Genomic DNA, 20,794 nt, shown 5'->3' with positions numbered 1-20,794 from the left:
CTGTGTGCGCCTCACAAATTTCACAATCTGGTTAAGCACTCAAGCTGCTGCTTCTCTCAGTACCAAGGTCGCGTAAGTAATGCACGCCACTCGTCCCTGACTGACATTGATTGACATGACGACTAGCTTTCCGAGTTAAACCAAACAGTAATAATACCTTGTGGGTCGCTGAAATGGAGGTGGCGACCACGGGCAGGCTTAACGATCCTCAGTGACAAATCAGAGTGGCGTCTACAAGCGAGTGTTTAGTATGCAGAGGAGCGCTCTGACGACCTTCGCAAGGACGTCCTTCCAAAAAAAAAAAAACAGACACCCGCGGCACGCATTCACCGCGCCACTCACCTTGGCTGCTGACGGAGGGCGACGAACGGGCGGTGTGGTGCACCCGGCCGCTGGGTCCCAAATAGGCGGCGGGCACCCAGCCTTCGCGGCCGCCGCCTCCCAGGCAGCGCACGTACCACCAGCCGGCGCAGCCCACGCGCAGCACCTGCACGGGCTGGCCCTCGACCAGTGACGCCTCGCCCACGTCCACAGCTTCGTAGTCTCCAAGCGCAACGTAGCTTCCCCCGACCTGCACGATGCAGAGCATGACAAGGATATTTGAGCCTGGAGGCAGATGGCAGATGGCCGAGAATAGCCGTACGTGCTGCTATCGGGTGGACGGCAATTTTTCCCTGCCGAGAGGGAAAAATTTGGCCGACAAGTGTAGTTGACGTCCACGCAATGCGAAGCGTTCGTGATTTGTCGGTAATGGTTGTTTGAATGACGTAATTGTTGCGTAGCGAACGGTTATGTAGAGATCATACGCTGCAGTGTTGACATTTATAATAAGTATGGCAGAATGTTTTTAATGGAGATTCAGAGCGAACACACCCAGTGGGCAAAGGAGCAAATACCCAGTGCACATACCCTGTCGCTTCTATGAATTCTAGGCTAGACTATCACCGGGATCAGCCCACCAAAAAGGGAGCGAGATACTCTGCGCGCCCTTAAAAATGAACGGCTGTATTCGAAGAAGAATGCTCCCCATTAAAAACTTGTCTGAAGTGCCTTGCTCCCCTGTAGCTACGGCAGATGTTCGACTCCTGCTTTGCTGTGCCCTGGGAAGCGTGCCATCAGGATGAACATGCTAAGGCCAGATTGACGCCGGATGTACAAGAAAGCTATACGGGACCGTTGTGTGACCGAGAAGCTATAAGATAGCGAGGTCCGATTGCCGCTAACAATATTGCGCTATGCAGGGCTGAACTCTTTTCTTTATTTGCTCAATATGCATTGCGGCAAGATCTACGAATTGAAAAAAAAAAGTAATGGAAGAGGAGATATATTGCGAGAACACGCCACACACGGCAACTTAACCGATATCGCATTTTCTCACAGATGCTGCGCAGCAATAAGAACGGACAGAGACACGCATTGTGTTAGGCTGTCGAATAATGCACGCTAACCTACGTTACAGTTTGCGTGGTGAGACGCAAGTAGACAGGCACACTACGAAGATGTGAGAAGTGTTTCATGTCGTAGCAAGGAAAGGTAAACGCGTACGCGCTTCGTTCATAATCCTGGTAGTCCTGGTAGGTACGGCAATTCGATGAAAACACACAACCAATTTTAATGACAATACGTGGCAGTTGGGCATGTACAATGAAACACTTGAATTATCGGGCTTTCTTTCTGTATTTATTTTGTAGCACCAGGCTGAGGGGCATCCCTGCTCATTAGAAAGAGCATTGCGGTTCCGGTGGCACCAGTATTTGAACCCTGTATCTACCTCATACATACGAGGGGGATGCTCAGCCACTTCCCTTTGCCCCTCCCCCGGTACAGGGTAGTCAACCAGATATAATCTCTGGCGAACCTCCATTTCTTTCCTTTGCCTCTCTCTCTCTCTCTCTCTCTCTCAACCACTTGGCCAGCTGCAACACAGCGACCGATGGTGCGACGAAGGGGAGTGGGGAGATTGCTTGCCCCATTTTTCGTTCGCGTGCTCCATTTTCCGGTTCTACCAAAAACATTCGCGTGCTACTCTTCCTGCCGCCACCACCGACTTTGAATGTTACTGCGTTTTTCGCGACAATATATGGCACCTCAGCGAAAGCTAAGATACGCGCTATTGATTTCCGAGTACCCGTGAGCAATGTTCTAACACAGGTGGCCAGGGATGGTGCACGAGGGTACACGTGCACCAGCATGGCCATGCACACGATTGGTTGACACCGGCTATAGCTTCCGCTCCAGGACCATGTTAGCGTAGAACACATAGTACGGCTTCTTACACGGCCTCGTTGGCAATGCAACGTTGTGGAACCCCGTTAGAGGTCGCTACACAGCGCCCTCTGGTAACCGGGTAGCGACCTGCGTTACCTCAGTGTTGACGAAGATGTCCCCGTCGTCGTCGTCGTCCTCGCTCTGCGAGAGGTCGTCGGTGGACCAGCCGTCCTCGTGGTCGGACAGCTCGCCGTTGGCACCGTAACTGCGCAGGGCCGGGAAGGTCGCCCGGCGGCCCAGCACGCGGCTCGCCCGCTGGCACTCGCTGCGGCTGTGGTTGTTGTTGTCCGCCACGCGCCGGCTCTCCCAGCTCATGCCGCTGATGGTGTGCCGCGCTCGGCCGCTGCGACGCGGAGAGGAGACGGGTGCTGTCAACCACCAGGGTAGCAGCGGCAGTGACAACATTCAACAAGTGCTACGACATTTCACGGGCATCGTCGCACTGCCATTGAGAACGTTGTTGTCATTGGGGACCTGTATAGTGCAGGGGTAGTTGAATTACGACTCACGAGTCTGTGAAGCTCTTCTCGGGATTATTATACGCCTGCCTCGCGGATAACTGCCAGATCAAGGCGGCAGTGTGATCTAATGCACACCGTTCCGTGGCGATTTCATTTTAACCAGAGATTTTACGTCATCTCTACCATGTCATTCCGGAAACGGTCATCGTTGCCCACTTTCGTAGCCAAAAGTACCCGCCTATGGCGCGGTTCTTCAGCAAATTCTATATTTTTTGTGGCCCAGTGAGCATGTCTGCCTGCCACCCCCCCCCCCCTTCTCGCACAGAGCTTACGCTGTGACTTGAATTTCCAGCTGTGGAACTTACATTTTGATGACTAAGCTCATTGTGATTTTTACTGAGCTCCTGACAGTCACTTCAGTGAACAATTTGCTTCTGAAGAACATTGAATGCGTAAAACCCGAAGAAAATAAAAGCGGTTAGGTTTGTGGCCGTAGAGCAGCCAAGCGAAGGTACAGTGCAAGTTTCCGTATTTACCTCGGAGACTGTGGCTTAACCCCATTCAGCTGCTCGTACTTCTCGTAGTGCTGGCGCTTGCTCTCATCTGCATGATAAATAAGAATGCAAGTCGGCAAATGGCTCGGACCCTCAACTCGGATGGTCACTGACCTTTCAAGAGTTCGAACTGCTGCAGCAAAACTTGCTTGATATTCTTCACCCACAAATCCTTGCACTCGGTCGAGGGCGCCTGAAATTTCGAAAATAGGAAAATGTGCAAAAAATGAGCAATAGAATGTCGGTTATTTTGACCAAACTCAGCCAACACTTCGACAGCGTTATCGCGAGAACAGAAATGACGATGTATGAGTCATGAAAGTGCCACGCCCAAATCACTGTAGCAGCGTTTTCGCTAATACATCAATAAACGTAAACGGCGGTGCATTTTGAGGGAAACATAAATAGTGTTACGAACAACTAAGTCTTCATATCGCATGTCTTGCATGTCAAATGCATTCGTGAATAAACAGGGTTAATGAATGATCAGTACGACGCCATGTCAACGCTTATCCAGCGAAGTATTTCTGAAGACTGCCGAAAACGACAACTGAAGTTCGTTTCATCAAAACATTGTACCTGAATTATGAACACCTGTGTCCTCCCATGCAGCCACACTTCGAACTTTCTCTTGTCTCCCCTGGAACCCTTGAAGTTCTCCGTCAAGCCTATCTGCGATGTCTAAGGAAAGAGGACACAGTTAAGTGCAACAGTATGTTGTATACATGAAAATTCTCGAATAGTAATAATAGTTTGATGCCTGGCTAAACACTCGCCTAAGTCAGCCTAGTTAGACGATCCTAACAAGAAAAAGATATTCAGACTTCGATTCTTTGTCAATGAAACTTTCTTAACTTGCTTATCGAAAGCTGCCTCGATGCTCGAAGCTCAGTGAAAGCATCAGTGAAGCGTTCCCTTCCCACACTTAGGGCGTAAACTTTTCTAGCGTGCAGGCTCAATGTAGAAAATATTATTCATAAGTCTACTGCTGTGAGGAATCAAGAACATTGACGGCCGATCTCTTGGCACTTTTGGTGCTACAAACGATGTTAGGCGCGCTTTTTTTTTCCTCACTTCGATTTCTGGTTCATGGAATTACAGTTCAATTAACGATAAATAAATGAAGACTAATAGCAATTTCTATTTTGGAAGCATGTTGCAGATGAAATCACTGATGCACAATTACTGAATGACGCAGAAGCTTAAACGAAAAATTGACACGCGCCCTGTTGTAGCAGAAACTACACTGAAACCCCTCTGTAGGGGGATTTCTTTTGGTAGATTTTGATAGAATAGAGCGAACGACAATGTTGAATTTTCTTTTTCATGAATCTGCGTCCACCTTGCGGAGTTCCGCAGAACTGATTTGCCACATTCCTTGTGCTTCGAGTTGTCGATAAATTCGGTCGCGCTCTGCCATCTGCTAGGCTCCTGGTTAGCTCAGATGGTAAAGTCACCAACCATTACGGAAACGCGTTGGTGCCGCGTTCAAACCCTGGATCAAGATGAATTTTACTTTAATTGCGAAGCTTTCGTTCTGGGAAACCGACACGGGTTACCGTTGTAGCTATACAGCTACACTCCGGTGGATGACAGTTTTTTTCCCTTTCATGAACTTTACTCCACCTTGCGCGCTTTTCTTGAGTTCATTTGCCTTATGGTGCAAAGTTCCAATTTAGTTATAAAACGGACAAAAAGATAAGACGCCTGGCAACTTCAACGGCGCTGGCATGAACTGCCGTGAGCCACGAGTAATCACCACGCAGTTTATACCGTCGTATCACTGTTGAACATGCAGAAATTCAACACAGTTGTATTTAGTTTCATTCCTTACGAAGCATACTTGTAGCATCTTTCTAGCTGCGATGCTTCTAGAATCTGCAAGGATAAACAAGTTGCATTACCAGTCATCTCAAGTAGTACGCTCGTCGAAGATTTCATACGAAACTCAGCATGGGCACTTTTGTGTACGCTCTCCTCTAGTGTACAGTCCGCACTGTAGATTCCCCTGCACTCTCCGCCGGAAAGTGAATTGCAAACGGCATGACAAGCCCCGGTGTCAGAAGACAAGCGCGTTATGCTTGATGCGTACGAGCTAGGCTGAATTAATTTTTGAGCTGGCGTTTTCCTTGGGGTTCAGAAAATACAGTAAATTTCTGGCGACAACTTCCTACATGCAATCAGGAGAGGTTTCACTATAGCAACGAACCATGTGTCCAATATTTCCCGTGCAGGATTGCCATGACGTGACATCCTATGCCTGCTCGCTGGAACAACGGGCATTCTGTCAGCATAGTCAATAAGTCGTGAAAATCTCCTCGTCCACATAAATTCTACGGAGTTTGCTTGCTGCGCCGATGTATTGAAGCAGAAAAAAGCTGAAAGCAACGAACTGCTTCGGTAGCGCCCACTATAATAAATATCACCTGCAGCTCGTTCATGATTGGCTTGTGTTACGTACGTCATAGGGAGCCAGGTAAGTACAAGCGGGTTTTTCTTAATACGCTTTTTCACACATGCGGCCAAGTATGCGTAAGAACCACGATACATGGCGTACGGAGTTTGAATCGATGTTTCATAGAGCTAAAATTATGTCGCCTTCACTGATTCCTAAATTACGCAGTATACAGTTGCATCGGAAGCACCTGTGTGCTCTTCTTTATTACTTGCACCTAATTTTCCACGCTGCTACGTTCACTGGAGATTGTAGACTCGATTAACCACCTTCACCGACACTTTATCTGCCATGACGTAACATCCTATGCCTGCTCGCTGGAACAACGGGTATTCTGTCAACATAGTCAATAAGTCGTGAAAATAACGCTTTTGGGAGTTGCACTACTCTTCTCGTGACATTCAGTTCCGCCGGCTCAGGCCGTCATCTCTCGCTGGAAGTGGCATTCGCGAAATTCCTCAGTTGAAAATAGTCCATAAAATCGTAGTTTATGGCCTTAGCCGAAGATTTGATTATGCCGAACTTTAAAGACAAAATTAGGTATGTAAGGCTTTAAATCTTTCATGCAGACACAAACAAGGAATACAGTCGAATTCAGTTACAGCGAAGAGGCTTACACACTAAAAGAAAATATAGTTCAATATATCTAGCGACTTGATATACCCTAACTCATCTATAATGAACTTAAACTTTTGTGATGAATTGGTTATACATAGATTTGTTACCTCCACTGCATCAAAAAATGCAAGGAAGGCGTTCACTTCTCGCAAGGCAAGAAAACGTGGAACGGGCAGCAACTTTTGCCTGCACTTTGAACGTTTTCTCATTGTCACTAAGAATGGCAACTTGATACGATCTCGCTTCGATACGCTTTCATTACGTTTTTGGCAAGCGTTCAAGTATTCTCGCACGCATGCTGAATAAATAAAAATAAAATAAAAATAAAATAACTCCATTTTGCTCTGTGTTCGTGGCATGCAAGATGCATGCAAGAGCGCTCGCAGCGGACGCCTCGAGTTCCACATATCCGATATTCAGTTAGTTATGAGCGTGTTACTTTATATCAGTATAGATCAGCAAGTTTCGCATGTCTATATCGAATCATTTGTGTGGGCTCGCTGCATTTTGGTTAGCCTGTGAACACCGTGCAAGAAAAAGAATACAAACAGCGCGACGCGAACCTTCAGTGCGTTCTTGAATGCATAGCTGGGGTTGTCATCCCGGCCGTACTTCTTGGTGAAAAGAACCAGGTGCTCATAGAGGAAGATGTAGCGCTGGCTGGGCTTGAACCGCAGTTCCCTCATACGCTCCTTTTTCTTCTTCTCCATCCAGACGTTGAACATGCCTTGCAAAAGCAACTTTCCGTAGTCAGCGAGGCTCCCCTAAAGCGCCGAATAAAAAAGAAGCGTCGTCACAATACCGTTGAGGCACTGCATTTAAGTTCAACAATAAGGTGCATTCACAAAAATGAAAGCATCATGCTGCCGAAGTGTTCGGGGCCTACGACATGTTGCCCTCGTCAAGACACAAGTAAAACTCTTCGTACGTGATACTATGACGTGAGAAAGTTAAGACATATATATAAGTCTTCAGTTGCAACTCTGTTGTAGTGATTTCATATAAAGCAAATAAGTCTGCGCGTTGCAGATGCAATTGCCCTAAGCAAGTAGTTTCGCCAGAATTTGAACGTTGCCGATGCAATCATCTTGCGAATGTAACTTTGCCACCGTGTCGCAATTTGTGTGGCAAAGCATCTCTGCCGTTGCGCATTCACAGCACGCGAAATTCGCCATCGGAATTCCATCGATCCCATTTCTAACGTCCATTTCGTACCGAATAAAAAAGTGCAACCACTACGATGTTCGTTTACTCAAAGAGTACACATCATTGTGAGGTGATACAGCAGAACGTTAAATGTTGAGCAGCATGTAGTGACCATAGCATGTGGCGCCACCTGAACCACACTGTTAACCTCGTGTGTCGACTAGAAATTGCGTAGACAATTAGAATGGCCACATTCTGTTGATTTCATAATTGGCTGGCCGTGAACTTCGAAAGGGGCTTTAAAAGGAGACTCAAGGAGCATCGCAATGACGTTAATAAGCAGCAGGTGGCCACTAGAGCCCTTGTGGTACATGCTGACACCACGGGTCAGGAGGGAGGCTAGGACAGCACACGGGTGTCCTTGGAAGAGAAAGAAGCGTGTATCAGTGCCTTTATTTCAAGTCGCTAAATATCTACACAGCTGTAAGAACTTTGAACCGGAATGACGGAAATCTTGACCCGACCTGCGTTCTGAACCACCAACATGTGGTCGGCCACGTACAGACTCGCTTCCTGGCTGTTTCTGCTTCATTGGGAATCAGGCTGCCATATTGGCTGCAACACCTCGACATTTTATTGATTTGCTCGTCTTTTTCGACGTCTACAATGTCTTCCTTCCACACGGCAGTTTCTTCAGTAATGTGGTCGCTTGTAACAACGCTCTGCGCACGTTAATTGAAAAGGAGCCACATTTTGGGTAAGCAGAAGATTCAATTTATCCGCAACTTCTTGCTTGTCTCCATGGGATAGAAGTGGCAAACACAAGTTGCGGAACAAATGTGTATACTGTGACTGTGTGGATTATGCTACCGTTGCACTGCCAGTGTTATGCATTTACTTCCTGGCAAAAAAACTCACCATTGTATATTTCTTTGCACCCGGGTCAAGGAAAGAAAATAAGTGCAATGCTACTATTTATGCCGTAGTCGTAAGTGAATGGTGACTTTTCTTGTTGCCGTATAACTCATTTTCAGTTACTTGAACAGGCGCACACATTTTACACGAAATGTACTTTTTGCCCTGTACATCTCATCGTTGGCCGTACCTTAACATTATTTGATATTTTAACTCCATTTCCGTTTTAGTGACAATAGCCGTATTGTTTACCGTGAAGCACAACTTGGCTACTCACGCTTCCATCTGTGTTAGCATCCCATCCCCCTTACCTTTACAAGTTATACCGTTAAACATGACACCACGCTCCGAATGAGTATCGCTCTTTGATCTTCCTACTAACGTCACAGTGCCCATTGATCAGATTGTTCTTCCTTAATGCCGTCAAAATATCGACATCGCGCTCTTATTAACTGTCACTGCATCACGCTGCGTTCTTTTAGCTCGAATTGTTGAGGAACACGCGGTAGTGTCCGCAAGGGACAGAATTGGCTGCTATTTCTGCACAAAATAGGGCGGTTTGCTACGTCACAAGTGACCATGATGCGGCCACAAGCAATCACGTCACCAAGGCAATGAGAGAATACAGTGACGTCACTCCACCGAGTTTGTTTCTTTCCTACCTCTACACATCTACACCGATTAACCGACACCGCAATCATTTGGTTACCAGCCACTTCTTAAAAGCACTTTTGTAACAATTCAGCAACGAGACTGTGTTCTTTACTTCCACATGTGGCGAAAGAAAGTATGGGAGCTTCAGTACTTCTCTCTTAGTCTCAAATGCCATGTTCAGTACATTTTAAATTATTGTAGACGCTCGGGAAGTAACACCTTCGAAAGATGATGTATTGCTATCATATTTAAATTTAGCCTGCTGATTCAAGAAACTAACTCAGCAGATAATCCTCCATTCATATCGTAACTAACCTATTTGTATGTAATCAAGCACATTATTGTTACTTCAGTGCCTAATATATATACATGGACCATAAAAAATATATTTGTACCTGCCACGTTATCCCATGCTGTGACGATCACTCGACAGTACATGCAACATATGTTGTGCATACTCACGTGGAAGCCAGTTATTGAAACTTGGTGCATACTGTCGTTTACATGCTTAAGCACATCGAGCATGGTGTTAACAGCTTCTTGCAGCTCGTACTGTTCCCCGGAACCTTCGGAATACTTAAGGAGATCCTGGAATTGAAAGAGAAGTCGCAATAAATCCATGTCACATTGTCGCTACCTAGTCCGAGGACAAAGGTTAATGAGTTTCGACTAAAAATAAAGACAAATACATTAAGTTAAATTATTTTTTGTACATAAAGCAATCTTCACGCATATGTAGTCTAGGTTCCTCCACAAAAAGAAAGCCCCCATAACCAGTTTTACTGACCGATCGCTCGTTTCATAATACGGCACGTGATCAAATAAGAGTAGAATTCAGTTGCTGAGAGTGCCCTTGAGAGCTAGGTTAGGCCCTTGTTGCAGCTCGTCCTGGCTGCCCTGCCCCTTAATACTGCATACTCTTTGTTGTGCATTGGACGGTTCTTTGTCATGTTGCGATTACGAGGTGTACTAATGTTTAGCAAATCAGTTTACAACAAGGGTTTTGAACCAAATCGAACCGAAAACCGTGCCCAAACCGGAATTCTAGCTGTAGCTGAACCTGAACAGATATTCTGAGAACGTACACTTGAACCCGAACAATAAACAAATAATAATAACAGTTAACGGTATGGCACGAAATAGTTCAAACATATAGGGTTCAAGCAGGTGCTTAATAAATAAAGGATTGTTCTAAATCATTACTTTTTCAGAAGGCGTACCCCACGAGCAAATCGTTACGACTCAATAGTTACGTTATTGTGCGAGAACGTGTGCTTGTGCTGGTACGATGTGCGTGTAAAGGTGTGTGTTGGTAACTGTACAGCCACCTAGGCAGAGACGCTTGCCCATCTGAACTCGGTCATCCCAGATGTGTTCCGCAACCGAAACATTCTTTCAAGGGCACCGCAGAATCCCCTTTTCCGTTCAAGGTCTAAAATCGGGCTGTTAGGCCCGCTCGCTAATATTACTTGATAGCCGTAAAACGTGCACGTCAGGACACACGGAAAGCAAGAAAGACTGTTTTTTTTTAGATGGAAAACCAACTAGTTCATCATCCCAGCTTCTCGTAACAGCAACACTGCGGTCGGTAATGAATATCGTCACCCTGTCAAAGCACGGTGACAAGGGCTGTAAAAGGCACAAGAACTTTTTCTTTTTGACTTTCTTTCTGTCGATCGTTTTCTTTTCTTTTTTTAATATGGTTCAACGCACGTTTGGCGCCTCCAAGCAGAGCATACAACGCTTTTCAATTTCTGTAAATCATTCCCGGGGTACGATATGCGCGTGATTTCAATTTTTTATGGGCGCTTGGAGGCTCACGCGAATTATTCTGTTTCAGCACCACCAACGTGGTTGCGGATACGAGAGAGTTCCTGAAGAAACACACGGAGGAGGTGACTTATGCGCGATAGCTGCGAGCCGTTGGCAAGCATTTCTAGTCTTAGGCAGCCTATGAATTCGGTGTCTAGATTTATACAACGCAATTTAATGTTTAAACAATCCCAACATGCTTGGATTCCTTCAAAACGATCCGAGGCAGCGTAGTATTGCCACTTAGGTTTTTCAACGAACACTAAAATTTACTAAATGCATTTTGGACGTGTTGTTCCTTTTTCTTTACTTACTTTCTGTGTCATCGTCAACTTGATGGGATCATACAGTATCACGGTGTACATGTATCAAATTATGTAAACACGCCTTTTGTTGTGCAACTAAGTCCATCAAACCGTTCAAGTCACTTTTCTTTAGAAATTGGAAGTATGCGATAATCGATTTTATATTCAACTGTCATTTTTCTCGAATACTTGTATTCGATTCGATCAGAAAATTTTGCTGTTCGAAGACCACAGTAAGCTTCTACCGTTTTGCCTATGCCCAGTGTGGATGGCAATAAAAGAAAACGCGGGAAAAGGCGGGAGCGCAGGGAGGTTGAGGTCCCGTACCGCGCGCCGCACGCTTTGCGACGACACTGCCTAAGATGATCGTTTTCATGTGTACTGCTGCTGTAGTTCTACATCATTAAAATTGACCGTTATTTATGTGAAAACATTGATACCTGTCTCCAATGTGCCAGAGAGCTAACTTCTTCCACTCCCTGACAACTCTTGCGTATTCGCCATGTGAACAAGTCGATAGCACTGTGCAGCATGTCGCCATAGAGCACGATAAAGCTTAGTTCGCGAACCGGTTAAGTGTTGTGAAACGGTTCATGAACCGTTATGGCTTTTTTTTCTTTTCCAGACTGGAATTGAATCGGAACTAAATCAGGGCTCGCTGAAACCTAATCAGAACCAAAAATGTTATTTTTGTCGGTCCGACACCCTCGTCGCAACACTGGAACATCCAGGGCGAAGAAGAAATTAAGCAGGCATACAAGCAAACAAACTTCCTTAGTACATTGCAATGAAAAACTACTTCGGAAAGCTAGTCGCTACATTGGATATAAATACGAGTATAGAACGGATTATGACAATACCAAGGGAACAATTCTATTGATTATTTTACTAAGCTTGCCACCATGCCTCGCCCGGAACGTTAGTAAAGAAACCATTCCTTCCAGACGTGTGGTACCAGCATATTCTTATACATACATACACACACATACATGCACACACACACACACACACACACACACACACACACACACACACACACACACACACACACACACACACACACACACACACACACACACACACACACACACACACACACACACACACACACACACACACACACACACACACACATATATATATACATACATACATACATATGTGTGAGTGTGCATGTGCTGCAAAGTGAAAGTGATAACCAGGAAAAAAGAACACCGCGTGTGTCATGACGTCAGGCTCACGCCATCACACGTACGCCTGTGATGTGTGGTGCGCGACGTGGTGCGGGGCTCGGGACGGTCGAGAGCAGACGACGCGGAGTGCACGCGCGCCGAGCTGGAAGGAGGAAAAACGACGACGCCGAAGAGCGCCCGGCACGTGAACGCGCGGCGCAGGAAAAACAACAAAAGAAAAAGCTACCAATGAGAAAAAACCACGGGGCGTCGGGCAGCCAATCAGTAAATGCCAAATCGGCCAGACCACGACAAAAAGCGTGGTGCGCTGGCAGAACGGGGGCGACACGCAAGAGGACACGCAGGGAGACGCCGGGGAGACGCCAGGATCGTCCCAGGAAACGACGGCAGGAGGAGGTCAACCACCGGAGCGGGCGTTGAAGACGGGCCGTCGGGTTCCGGACCCGAGCCCACCAGGACTTCACCCGCCCGGGGCCTCCTGCCAACCTGTTCCTGTGCGTCGCCCGTCTACCTGAGCGTGCCGTCGGCTCCTCAAGGCCGGTGAGCTTTTGCGCCAGTGGGCAGGACGGGAACAGTCGGGCTTCGGGCCCGAGTTCTACGCCAGCTGCCCGGCCAGAACGCCACCCCCGTCTGCCGTGCCGCCTGCTGCCCGAGGCCGGCGTTCGAGCTTCCGTGCCCGTGGGCGAGAGGGGAGCAGTCGGGCTACGGGCCCGAGCTCTCTGCCCGGCCAGAACGCCGCCGCCGTCCACTCCTGCCACCCAGCCGCCAGCGTTACCTCGCCTCGCCAGAGCTGGCGCGCTCCCGGTACGCCACGACCTTGGTGAGACCGGCGCCACCCCTTCTGCCAGCTTGTCGCCGCGTTGCCGTGTCGAGACCGCGACGCGTCCCCGCCCTTGTGGGCACGCCCGAACTCGCGCCCTCGTTAACCTCGTTAAAGCCCTAAGTGTGTTCTTGTTTTCTTGAGTGTGTATTTTAAGCATGTTTTCTGTTCCTTTTTATTTGCTTTATGCTTCTTTTGTGTGTGATTAAAAGTCTTTGTGTGTGTGTCCAAACCAACGGCTTCGTCCTCAATTGGGTTCTCGGAGGCTCCGCCTAAAAGAACCGCTAAAACATTGAGAACACGAACCTTTGCCCATAAGTGGGTCATCACAAATTGGCGTCCACGACAGGACAAAGCCGTTCGTTTGGATCCTTCTTCTAGATTAGGAACTATGGCTAACACAAGAGACTTGTTAGCGTTAGCCGAACGCATGGGCCTAGAAGGTGCAGAGTTGAGGGCATGGCTGAACGAGCAGGAAGCGCGTGCGCGAGAAGAACGGGCAGCGGAACGCGAGGCGAAAAAGCAGGAGCTTATATTAGAGGAGAGAAACTTACAGTTACGACTTAAAGTCGCGGAAGCTGAGGGCAATCGTGGCGAGACGAGCCAACGGCAGCTAGAATTGGAGGAGCGAACGCTTCAGTTGCGCCTCCAAATGGCGGCAACGGACGCTGCAAGGACAGCTGACCGAGGACCAGGAGGGAGTGCCCCATTCAGCGTGAATCCTCACAGTTTGATGCCGGGATTCAACGAAAGCCGGGACGACTTGGACGCCTATTTAAAAAGGTTAAAAAGCGTCGCCACCGGACAGGAATGGCCTAGAGACAAATGGGCCACAGCTCTAAGTTTATGCTTGAGCGGAGAAGCTCTGAAAGTCTTTGGACGTCTGTCTCCAGAAGACTCCCTCGACTACGATAAGGCCAAGTTGGCGTTGCTCCAGCGTTTTCGGTTTACGGCGGAAGGCTACCGGGAGAAGTTCCGACAGAGCAAACCCCAAGATGGCGAAACTGGAAAGCAGTACGCAACTAGGCTACTGAGTTTCTTTGATCGGTGGGTGGAAATGTCCAAAACCGAAAAAGAGTATTTGGCACTTCGCAACCTAGTGGTGACGGAACAGTTTCTGAACAACTGTCATCATCGGTTAGGACTCTTCCTGCGCGAGAAGAGCTACCGCCATCTAGATGACATGGCCGAAGCTGCCGATAATTTCCTAGAGGCTCAGAGGCAGCCCAATCTGTTAGTGTTCCGGCAGAAATCGGAAGGCGGTAACCCTACGGAGAAAACCGGAAGCCCATCTGAGAGAGTTCCAATGCGATGCTTCGTATGTGGAAAACTGTGTCACGGGGCATCAGACTGCCGATCTAAGCAGAGGCAACCGTTCTGCGGGTATTGCCGTAAGCCCGGGCATGATGTCAAAGCCTGCACCAAGAAAAATGGTCCCCCAAGGACGTCTTGCCTATTGTCGCCAGAAGAGCGCCTGGAAGAGTCAAGCGCAGTAGTCGCTGAACAAGACGTAGTTAGCACGGTGAAGACTCCCACGAGGAATGTGGCACGCAAGATGCCAGTGCTAAAGGGCTTCGTCTTCGGACAGACCGCGTCAGTCTTGCGAGATACGGGGAGTAACACGCTAGTCGTGCGTCGTTCCCTCGTACCAGACAAGGCTTTAACAGGTAACACCGCCAAGCTGGTCCTGGCGGATGGCAGCAGCATTGAAATTCCCGAGGCCAAGGTTGAAATTAATTCACCTTATTTTTCTGGTACAGCGATTGCAAAGTGTATGACAGCTCCTCTATACGATGTTATTGTCGGAAATGTACCAGGCTCACGAGAACCTCATGATCCAGATAAAACCTGGACAAAAAGACCGAGGAAGCCCATCGAAGATGGTATAGCAAGCCCGAAAAGAACCAAGGGAGAACAACATTCCCCGGATGCTTGGCTGGCCGGCATCAAGGGCCGAGACCAACAGCCGAAAACATCCACTATCAATATCAGCGCCTTGAAAATAACCAGGCAGGACCTTACCACGGCCCAGAACGAAGATAAGACCTTAAAGTCTTGCAGGAACAAAGTGGGTCAAGTGTTCCAAGGCAAAAGATTGGCATCCTACTCATTCGAAGTAGTAAAGGGAGTGCTGTATCGTCATTACCGGCTACCCTCGGGCAAAATGACTGAACAAGTGGTAGTACCACAAAGATTACGCCGCCAAGTGCTCGCTTTGGCACACGAAAACCTTAGGTCAGGGCACCAAGGAATTAAGAGAACAACTGATCGGGTTCTGGAATCCTTCTACTGGCCAGGAGTCCAAGAAGCAGTGAGAAGATACGTACGCTCTTGTGACACTTGCCAGAGAACGTTCCCTAAGAGCAAGATACGCCAGCTGAAAGTTGGTGACCGTGCCCTTATCCTGCTTCCAACGACGGCCAACAAACTGTCGATGCACTGGAAGGGGCCTTTCTTGGTCACAGGAAAGAAAAGCAACTTTGATTACTGGCTGGACTTGGGACACACCACAAAACTGTTCCATATTAACATGCTGAAGCGCTATGAAGAGCGTGAACCCGAAAGTTCTCCACAGTCAGCATCATGCATCGTGATGGAGGAGGGCGAGACGGACGCCCCTATACCTACCTTCACAACAAGTGAGGGCCCGGGTACAGAAGCAACTAAGCTTGGCGATGATCTTCAAGAAGGTCAACGTGCGGAACGTCGTGGGGCGGACTACATGAGTAGAATACAGGGGAAACTACAACCCTGCGCCTCTAGAGGTTATTGTTACCATTCCAAGGTTATGTCATCGCAATGCCATGCTGTTAGTGTTTGATACTAGTTTCTTGGTTTTTTTTTTCCTTGGTGTGCTTTATTTGAATGTGTTTTCCTTTAATGTCTTATCTGCGTGCTCAGTGAACTGTGCATTGAAACATTACAGTGCGTTCTTGTGAACGGACAATGACTGTACTGTTGTGAACTGTGTCGCGCACTGAGCGGCAGTTTTTCTTCTGAAAAACTTGTTAAAAAAAAGGGGCTTATATGTGATGTGTGGTGCGCGACGTGGTGCGGGGCTCGGGACGGTCGAGAGCAGACGACGCGGAGTGCACGCGCGCCGAGCTGGAAGGAGGAAAAACGACGACGCCGAAGAGCGCCCGGCACGTGAACGCGCGGCGCAGGAAAAACAACAAAAGAAAAAGCTACCAATGAGAAAAAACCACGGGGCGTCGGGCAGCCAATCAGTAAATGCCAAATCGGCCAGACCACGACAAAAAGCGTGGTGCGCTGGCAGAACGGGGGCGACACGCAAGAGGACACGCAGGGAGACGCCGGGGAGACGCCAGGATCGTCCCAGGAAACGACGGCAGGAGGAGGTCAACCACCGGAGCGGGCGTTGAAGACGGGCCGTCGGGTTCCGGACCCGAGCCCACCAGGACTTCACCCGCCCGGGGCCTCCTGCCAACCTGTTCCTGTGCGTCGCCCGTCTACCTGAGCGTGCCGTCGGCTCCTCAAGGCCGGTGAGCTTTTGCGCCAGTGGGCAGGACGGGAACAGTCGGGCTTCGGGCCCGAGTTCTACGCCAGCTGCCCGGCCAGAACGCCACCCCCGTCTGCCGTGCCGCCTGCTGCCCGAGGCCGGCGTTCGAGCTTCCGTGCCCGTGGGCGAGAGGGGAGCAGTCGGGCTACGGGCCCGAGCTCTCTGCCCGGCCAGAACGCCGCCGCCGTCCACTCCTGCCACCCAGCCGCCAGCGTTACCTCGCCTCGCCAGAGCTGGCGCGCTCCCGGTACGCCACGACCTTGGTGAGACCGGCGCCACCCCTTCTGCCAGCTTGTCGCCGCGTTGCCGTGTCGAGACCGCGACGCGTCCCCGCCCTTGTGGGCACGCCCGAACTCGCGCCCTCGTTAACCTCGTTAAAGCCCTAAGTGTGTTCTTGTTTTCTTGAGTGTGTATTTTAAGCATGTTTTCTGTTCCTTTTTATTTGCTTTATGCTTCTTTTGTGTGTGATTAAAAGTCTTTGTGTGTGTGTCCAAACCAACGGCTTCGTCCTCAATTGGGTTCTCGGAGGCTCCGCCTAAGAGAACCGCATTGGGTTCGAAATCTATATACCGACGTGTTGAGTACGTACTATCGACATACCAAGCCAAAGGAGATTACCCAGACCTTCCAAGTTTTTACCCGCATTCAAAGGGAGCAGGAATAAGTTCAGCAGTTTATCGCGGAGCTTCGACGCCTGGCTGATGAGGGCAACTTCGGGAGCATGTTGAACCGCTTGCTATGTGACCGGACAGTGTGCGGAATCCACAGCAGTGACGTGCAGAAGGCCCTACATTCCCGCCCGAACTTGACATTGCAGTAGGCGGAAAACATCGTTCTTGTCAGTTCAGAGTGACTTGCTTATGAAGTTCATGGAAACGGAGCCGGAGCCGGAGCTGCAGTTTAGCCGAGGACAGACGACAGACATGAAAAATGAGCAGTCAGACGAGTGGATCGTCTAAAGCCTGTCTCCAGTGTTGAAGCCGCGAACACAGTGAAGCCGCGAACACAACACGCCAAGTGTTTCTACTGTACAAAAAAAGGGGCACCTAGCGTCCGTGTCTCGTGCTAAAAGAAACCGTCCGCAGCAGTACTTTGCGTTGAGCAGCGCCTCAATCGAAATTACAGAGACTGACGTTTCCACAAAGTTGTACACACTTTAGCCAGATCCAAGGGCAGACAAAGGACTCCGAAGCCTGGTACGACGCAGCTTTTGCTGGGGCGAAGTCGACATCAAGATGTAAATTGGCACCGGTCCACGCGTGTGCGTGGTGTCCTGGGACGTCTACCCACAACACCTCAACACGAGCTGGCCCAGACTTGAAAAATCCAGCTTGAAGTTGTCATGCTACTTGGGTCCGCTGAGAATATCACGTTCAAAGTTTCGTACTTCGCCACGACTGTCACGGCGTCACTGACCGTAGTTCGCGTCTCCGGACCGTGCGGCCGTGCTATTATCCGAGCACTGAACAATGAAGTTGCCGCAGTTTTAAGCATGTCCAGCGTTAAGGAAAATGAATTACCCAAGTGAAAAAATACAGAACGGCGAAACATGCAAGCAATCATGTCTGAGTACGAGGATGTTTGGGCCTGAACTGGTCTTCTCTAGGTTCCACCCGCGCAACTGTACGTGAACGAGGATGGTGTTAAATTTTACAAAGGCAGGCCCCTTCCGTATGCAATGAGAAGCAGAAAACATTATTTGCGGCGTTACTTTGTCTGCGTCACCATGCAATGAGAGAAAAGGCTAACGAGCTGGACAGGCTTTATAATCGGGAGTACTGCACCCTGTGGCTCACTAGGAGTGGTCGACGCTGATAGTCCCATAATGAGGAAAGACGTATCAGTCCGATTGTGTGGCGATTACAAGCCGACGGTAAACGCCGTCTATGTGACAGAGCAGTACCCGCTCCCAGTAATCAATCGATCTTCTCGCAGCGCTGCACGAAGGCGACGTTTACAGAACATTGCACATTAGAGACGCCTACAACCGGGTCCCCCTGGGTGAGTAGTCAAAAAAGCTGACCTTCATTAACATACATAGAGGATTATTCTGCTATAATCGCCTGCCATTTAGTGTGTATTCTGCGCCGGCTATATTCCAGCATACTACGGAAAGCGTGCGGAATGTTTTCCCGGAAGTATACGCGGATTTAGACGACGTTCTGGTAAGAGAGAAGGGGAATGACGGCGGTTCTTCGGTGCCTCAGAGAGTACGGCGTCTAGCTATGAAAGGAAAAGTGCACCTTTCAGGACGCCTGAGGTTTCGTAGATCGGTCACAGGATCAGTACCGGAGGGCTGCAGCCTCTTGATAAGAACAAGGATGCTATAATGACGGCGACAACACCCAAGAACGTGAGGGAACTGCGTTCCTACTTGCGTCTTCCCACGTACTACAGCAAGTTCATTCGTAATATTCGCCAGTCTGCTCTACCCGCTCAACGACTTGCTAACGAAAGACCATCGCTGTAAATGGGGCTGTCAACAGCGGGAATCATTTTTCAGGAGTGAAAAAAAGAACGCCACGCGCGGCTTCAACATGCTTGCCCACTTCGATTCGTCGCTGCCTGGAGTGCGATGCTTCACCCAACGGAATCGGAGCCGTTCTTTCCCGTCGCGCTCGCAATGTTGAAAAGCAAATGGGGTTTCGTTCTCGAAGACTTCCCAAAGCGGAAAAAGGAACCATTCACAACTTCAGCGCAAAGCAATAGTCCTTGTGTCCGAGGTATCAAAGTTTCGGGATTACCTACTGGGAAGAACATTTACCTTTGTCAGAGATCACAATCCACTCATTGGTCAGTTGAAACTAATATATATATATATATATATATATATATATATATATATATATATATATATATATATATATACACATTATAGTGAACTAGTCGCGAGTTGGTTGTGGTTGTAAAAACCAATCGTAAGTGTACCGTTCGTCCTGTCAGATTCGTGTGTTTGTCGTATTAAGGCCACTGTTATTACTTTAAGTAGGAACCGACTAGCCCAAGAACAAGTTGTAAGTCCTTTTGCATGGATTCTTCCTCAAAACGCTGACTGCAAACTTACGGCATCCACAAAGCAAGAAAGTCGACCCAAAAATGGAACTAAGACTAACCTTGAGCAGAAGCTGGTACTTTGTGATCCTCTGAACAGGCTTGAGCAGATAGGCATCCAATGGCAGCTTGTGGTTCAGTTTTCTTTGGCATTCCTAACGGCAAGAAAAGAAATTCAACCATCTTTGAACAGCTTGGTAGACCGTAAAGCTGTGTTGTTGTTTATTAAATGATGAGCAGCGGTAAAATAGGCGACAGAGGGTCCAGCTATCCAGGTCATAAAGAATAAACTCCAGCCATTGAGGAATGTATGAAATTGCTAAATCCAGGGTGTCTACCAAGTTGACATTTCGAAATTTCCTGAGTTTTCCAGGCTTTCCCTGAGTTCCTTTGCAAAATTTCCTGAGTTACACAGAACTTTGTCTTATGTCAATAAGAACCTGACACCATGTCACTCGATGCTGTCACTCTATAGTAAGCATGTTCAAAAATAAAAAAACGACTTAATCCAGTTTGAATAGTAAAGAGTAGTGTTTATTCAAAAAGAATATGGAAGGGAGGGATTAGTAAAATGCACAACGAATACAATATCTTCGGAAGAAATGGTATATCCCATTGCAAATCGAGTCAAACATTTTCAAAAACGAATAAAAAGAGATGCATACAGAAGCGAATATTTTCGAATATGAGCTATTTCTATCAACTGATAGCAAGTTCACTCGCATGAGGCCCGGACTTTGTTACAAGCGAGATTCTCTCAGCAGCTGGAAACTCAACCTCAAGTGTCCTGACATACTCTCAGCCCGCGCACAGCACCTCATTGTTGCATTTCGCTGCTTTAAGGAGTTTATTTTGGTTTGGATGAGGGACACCTGCATCTCGGTGTCAGTCAACACTTAGTTTCTTCATTTCTTTAACTCAAGCTCCTTCAAAGAAGCGACGGCACACTTCCTTTCCCGTCCATTACTCAATGTGTCGGTCCTTTCCATTCTCGTCCTCCTTCCGCCGCGCTTTCGCTCCAC

The 20,794-nt window shown here is 48.3% G+C and overlaps 1 protein-coding gene across 2 annotated transcripts in view; it reads right to left on the bottom strand.

Moving 5' to 3' along the window:
• LOC142572452 (guanine nucleotide exchange factor DBS-like) overlaps positions 1–20,794 on the bottom strand; it is a 131,526-nt gene that overhangs the window by 4,927 nt on the left and 105,805 nt on the right. For both annotated transcript variants that reach the window (XM_075681579.1, XM_075681578.1), the window contains exons 16-23: positions 19,835–19,927; positions 9,534–9,659; positions 6,920–7,120; positions 3,863–3,964; positions 3,398–3,476; positions 3,266–3,332; positions 2,365–2,611; positions 343–571 (exon numbers count right to left, since the gene is read on the bottom strand). In XM_075681579.1, the coding sequence (XP_075537694.1) occupies positions 343–571; positions 2,365–2,611; positions 3,266–3,332; positions 3,398–3,476; positions 3,863–3,964; positions 6,920–7,120; positions 9,534–9,659; positions 19,835–19,927 (1,144 nt within the window). The remainder of the gene's footprint in view (positions 1–342; positions 572–2,364; positions 2,612–3,265; positions 3,333–3,397; positions 3,477–3,862; positions 3,965–6,919; positions 7,121–9,533; positions 9,660–19,834; positions 19,928–20,794) is intronic.

Source organism: Dermacentor variabilis, chromosome 2, assembly GCF_050947875.1.
Source record: "Dermacentor variabilis isolate Ectoservices chromosome 2, ASM5094787v1, whole genome shotgun sequence".
Lineage (NCBI taxonomy): Eukaryota > Metazoa > Arthropoda > Arachnida > Ixodida > Ixodidae > Dermacentor > Dermacentor variabilis.
Note: the sequence above shows the minus strand (reverse complement) of the source record. Positions and strands in the feature narration are given on the sequence as shown.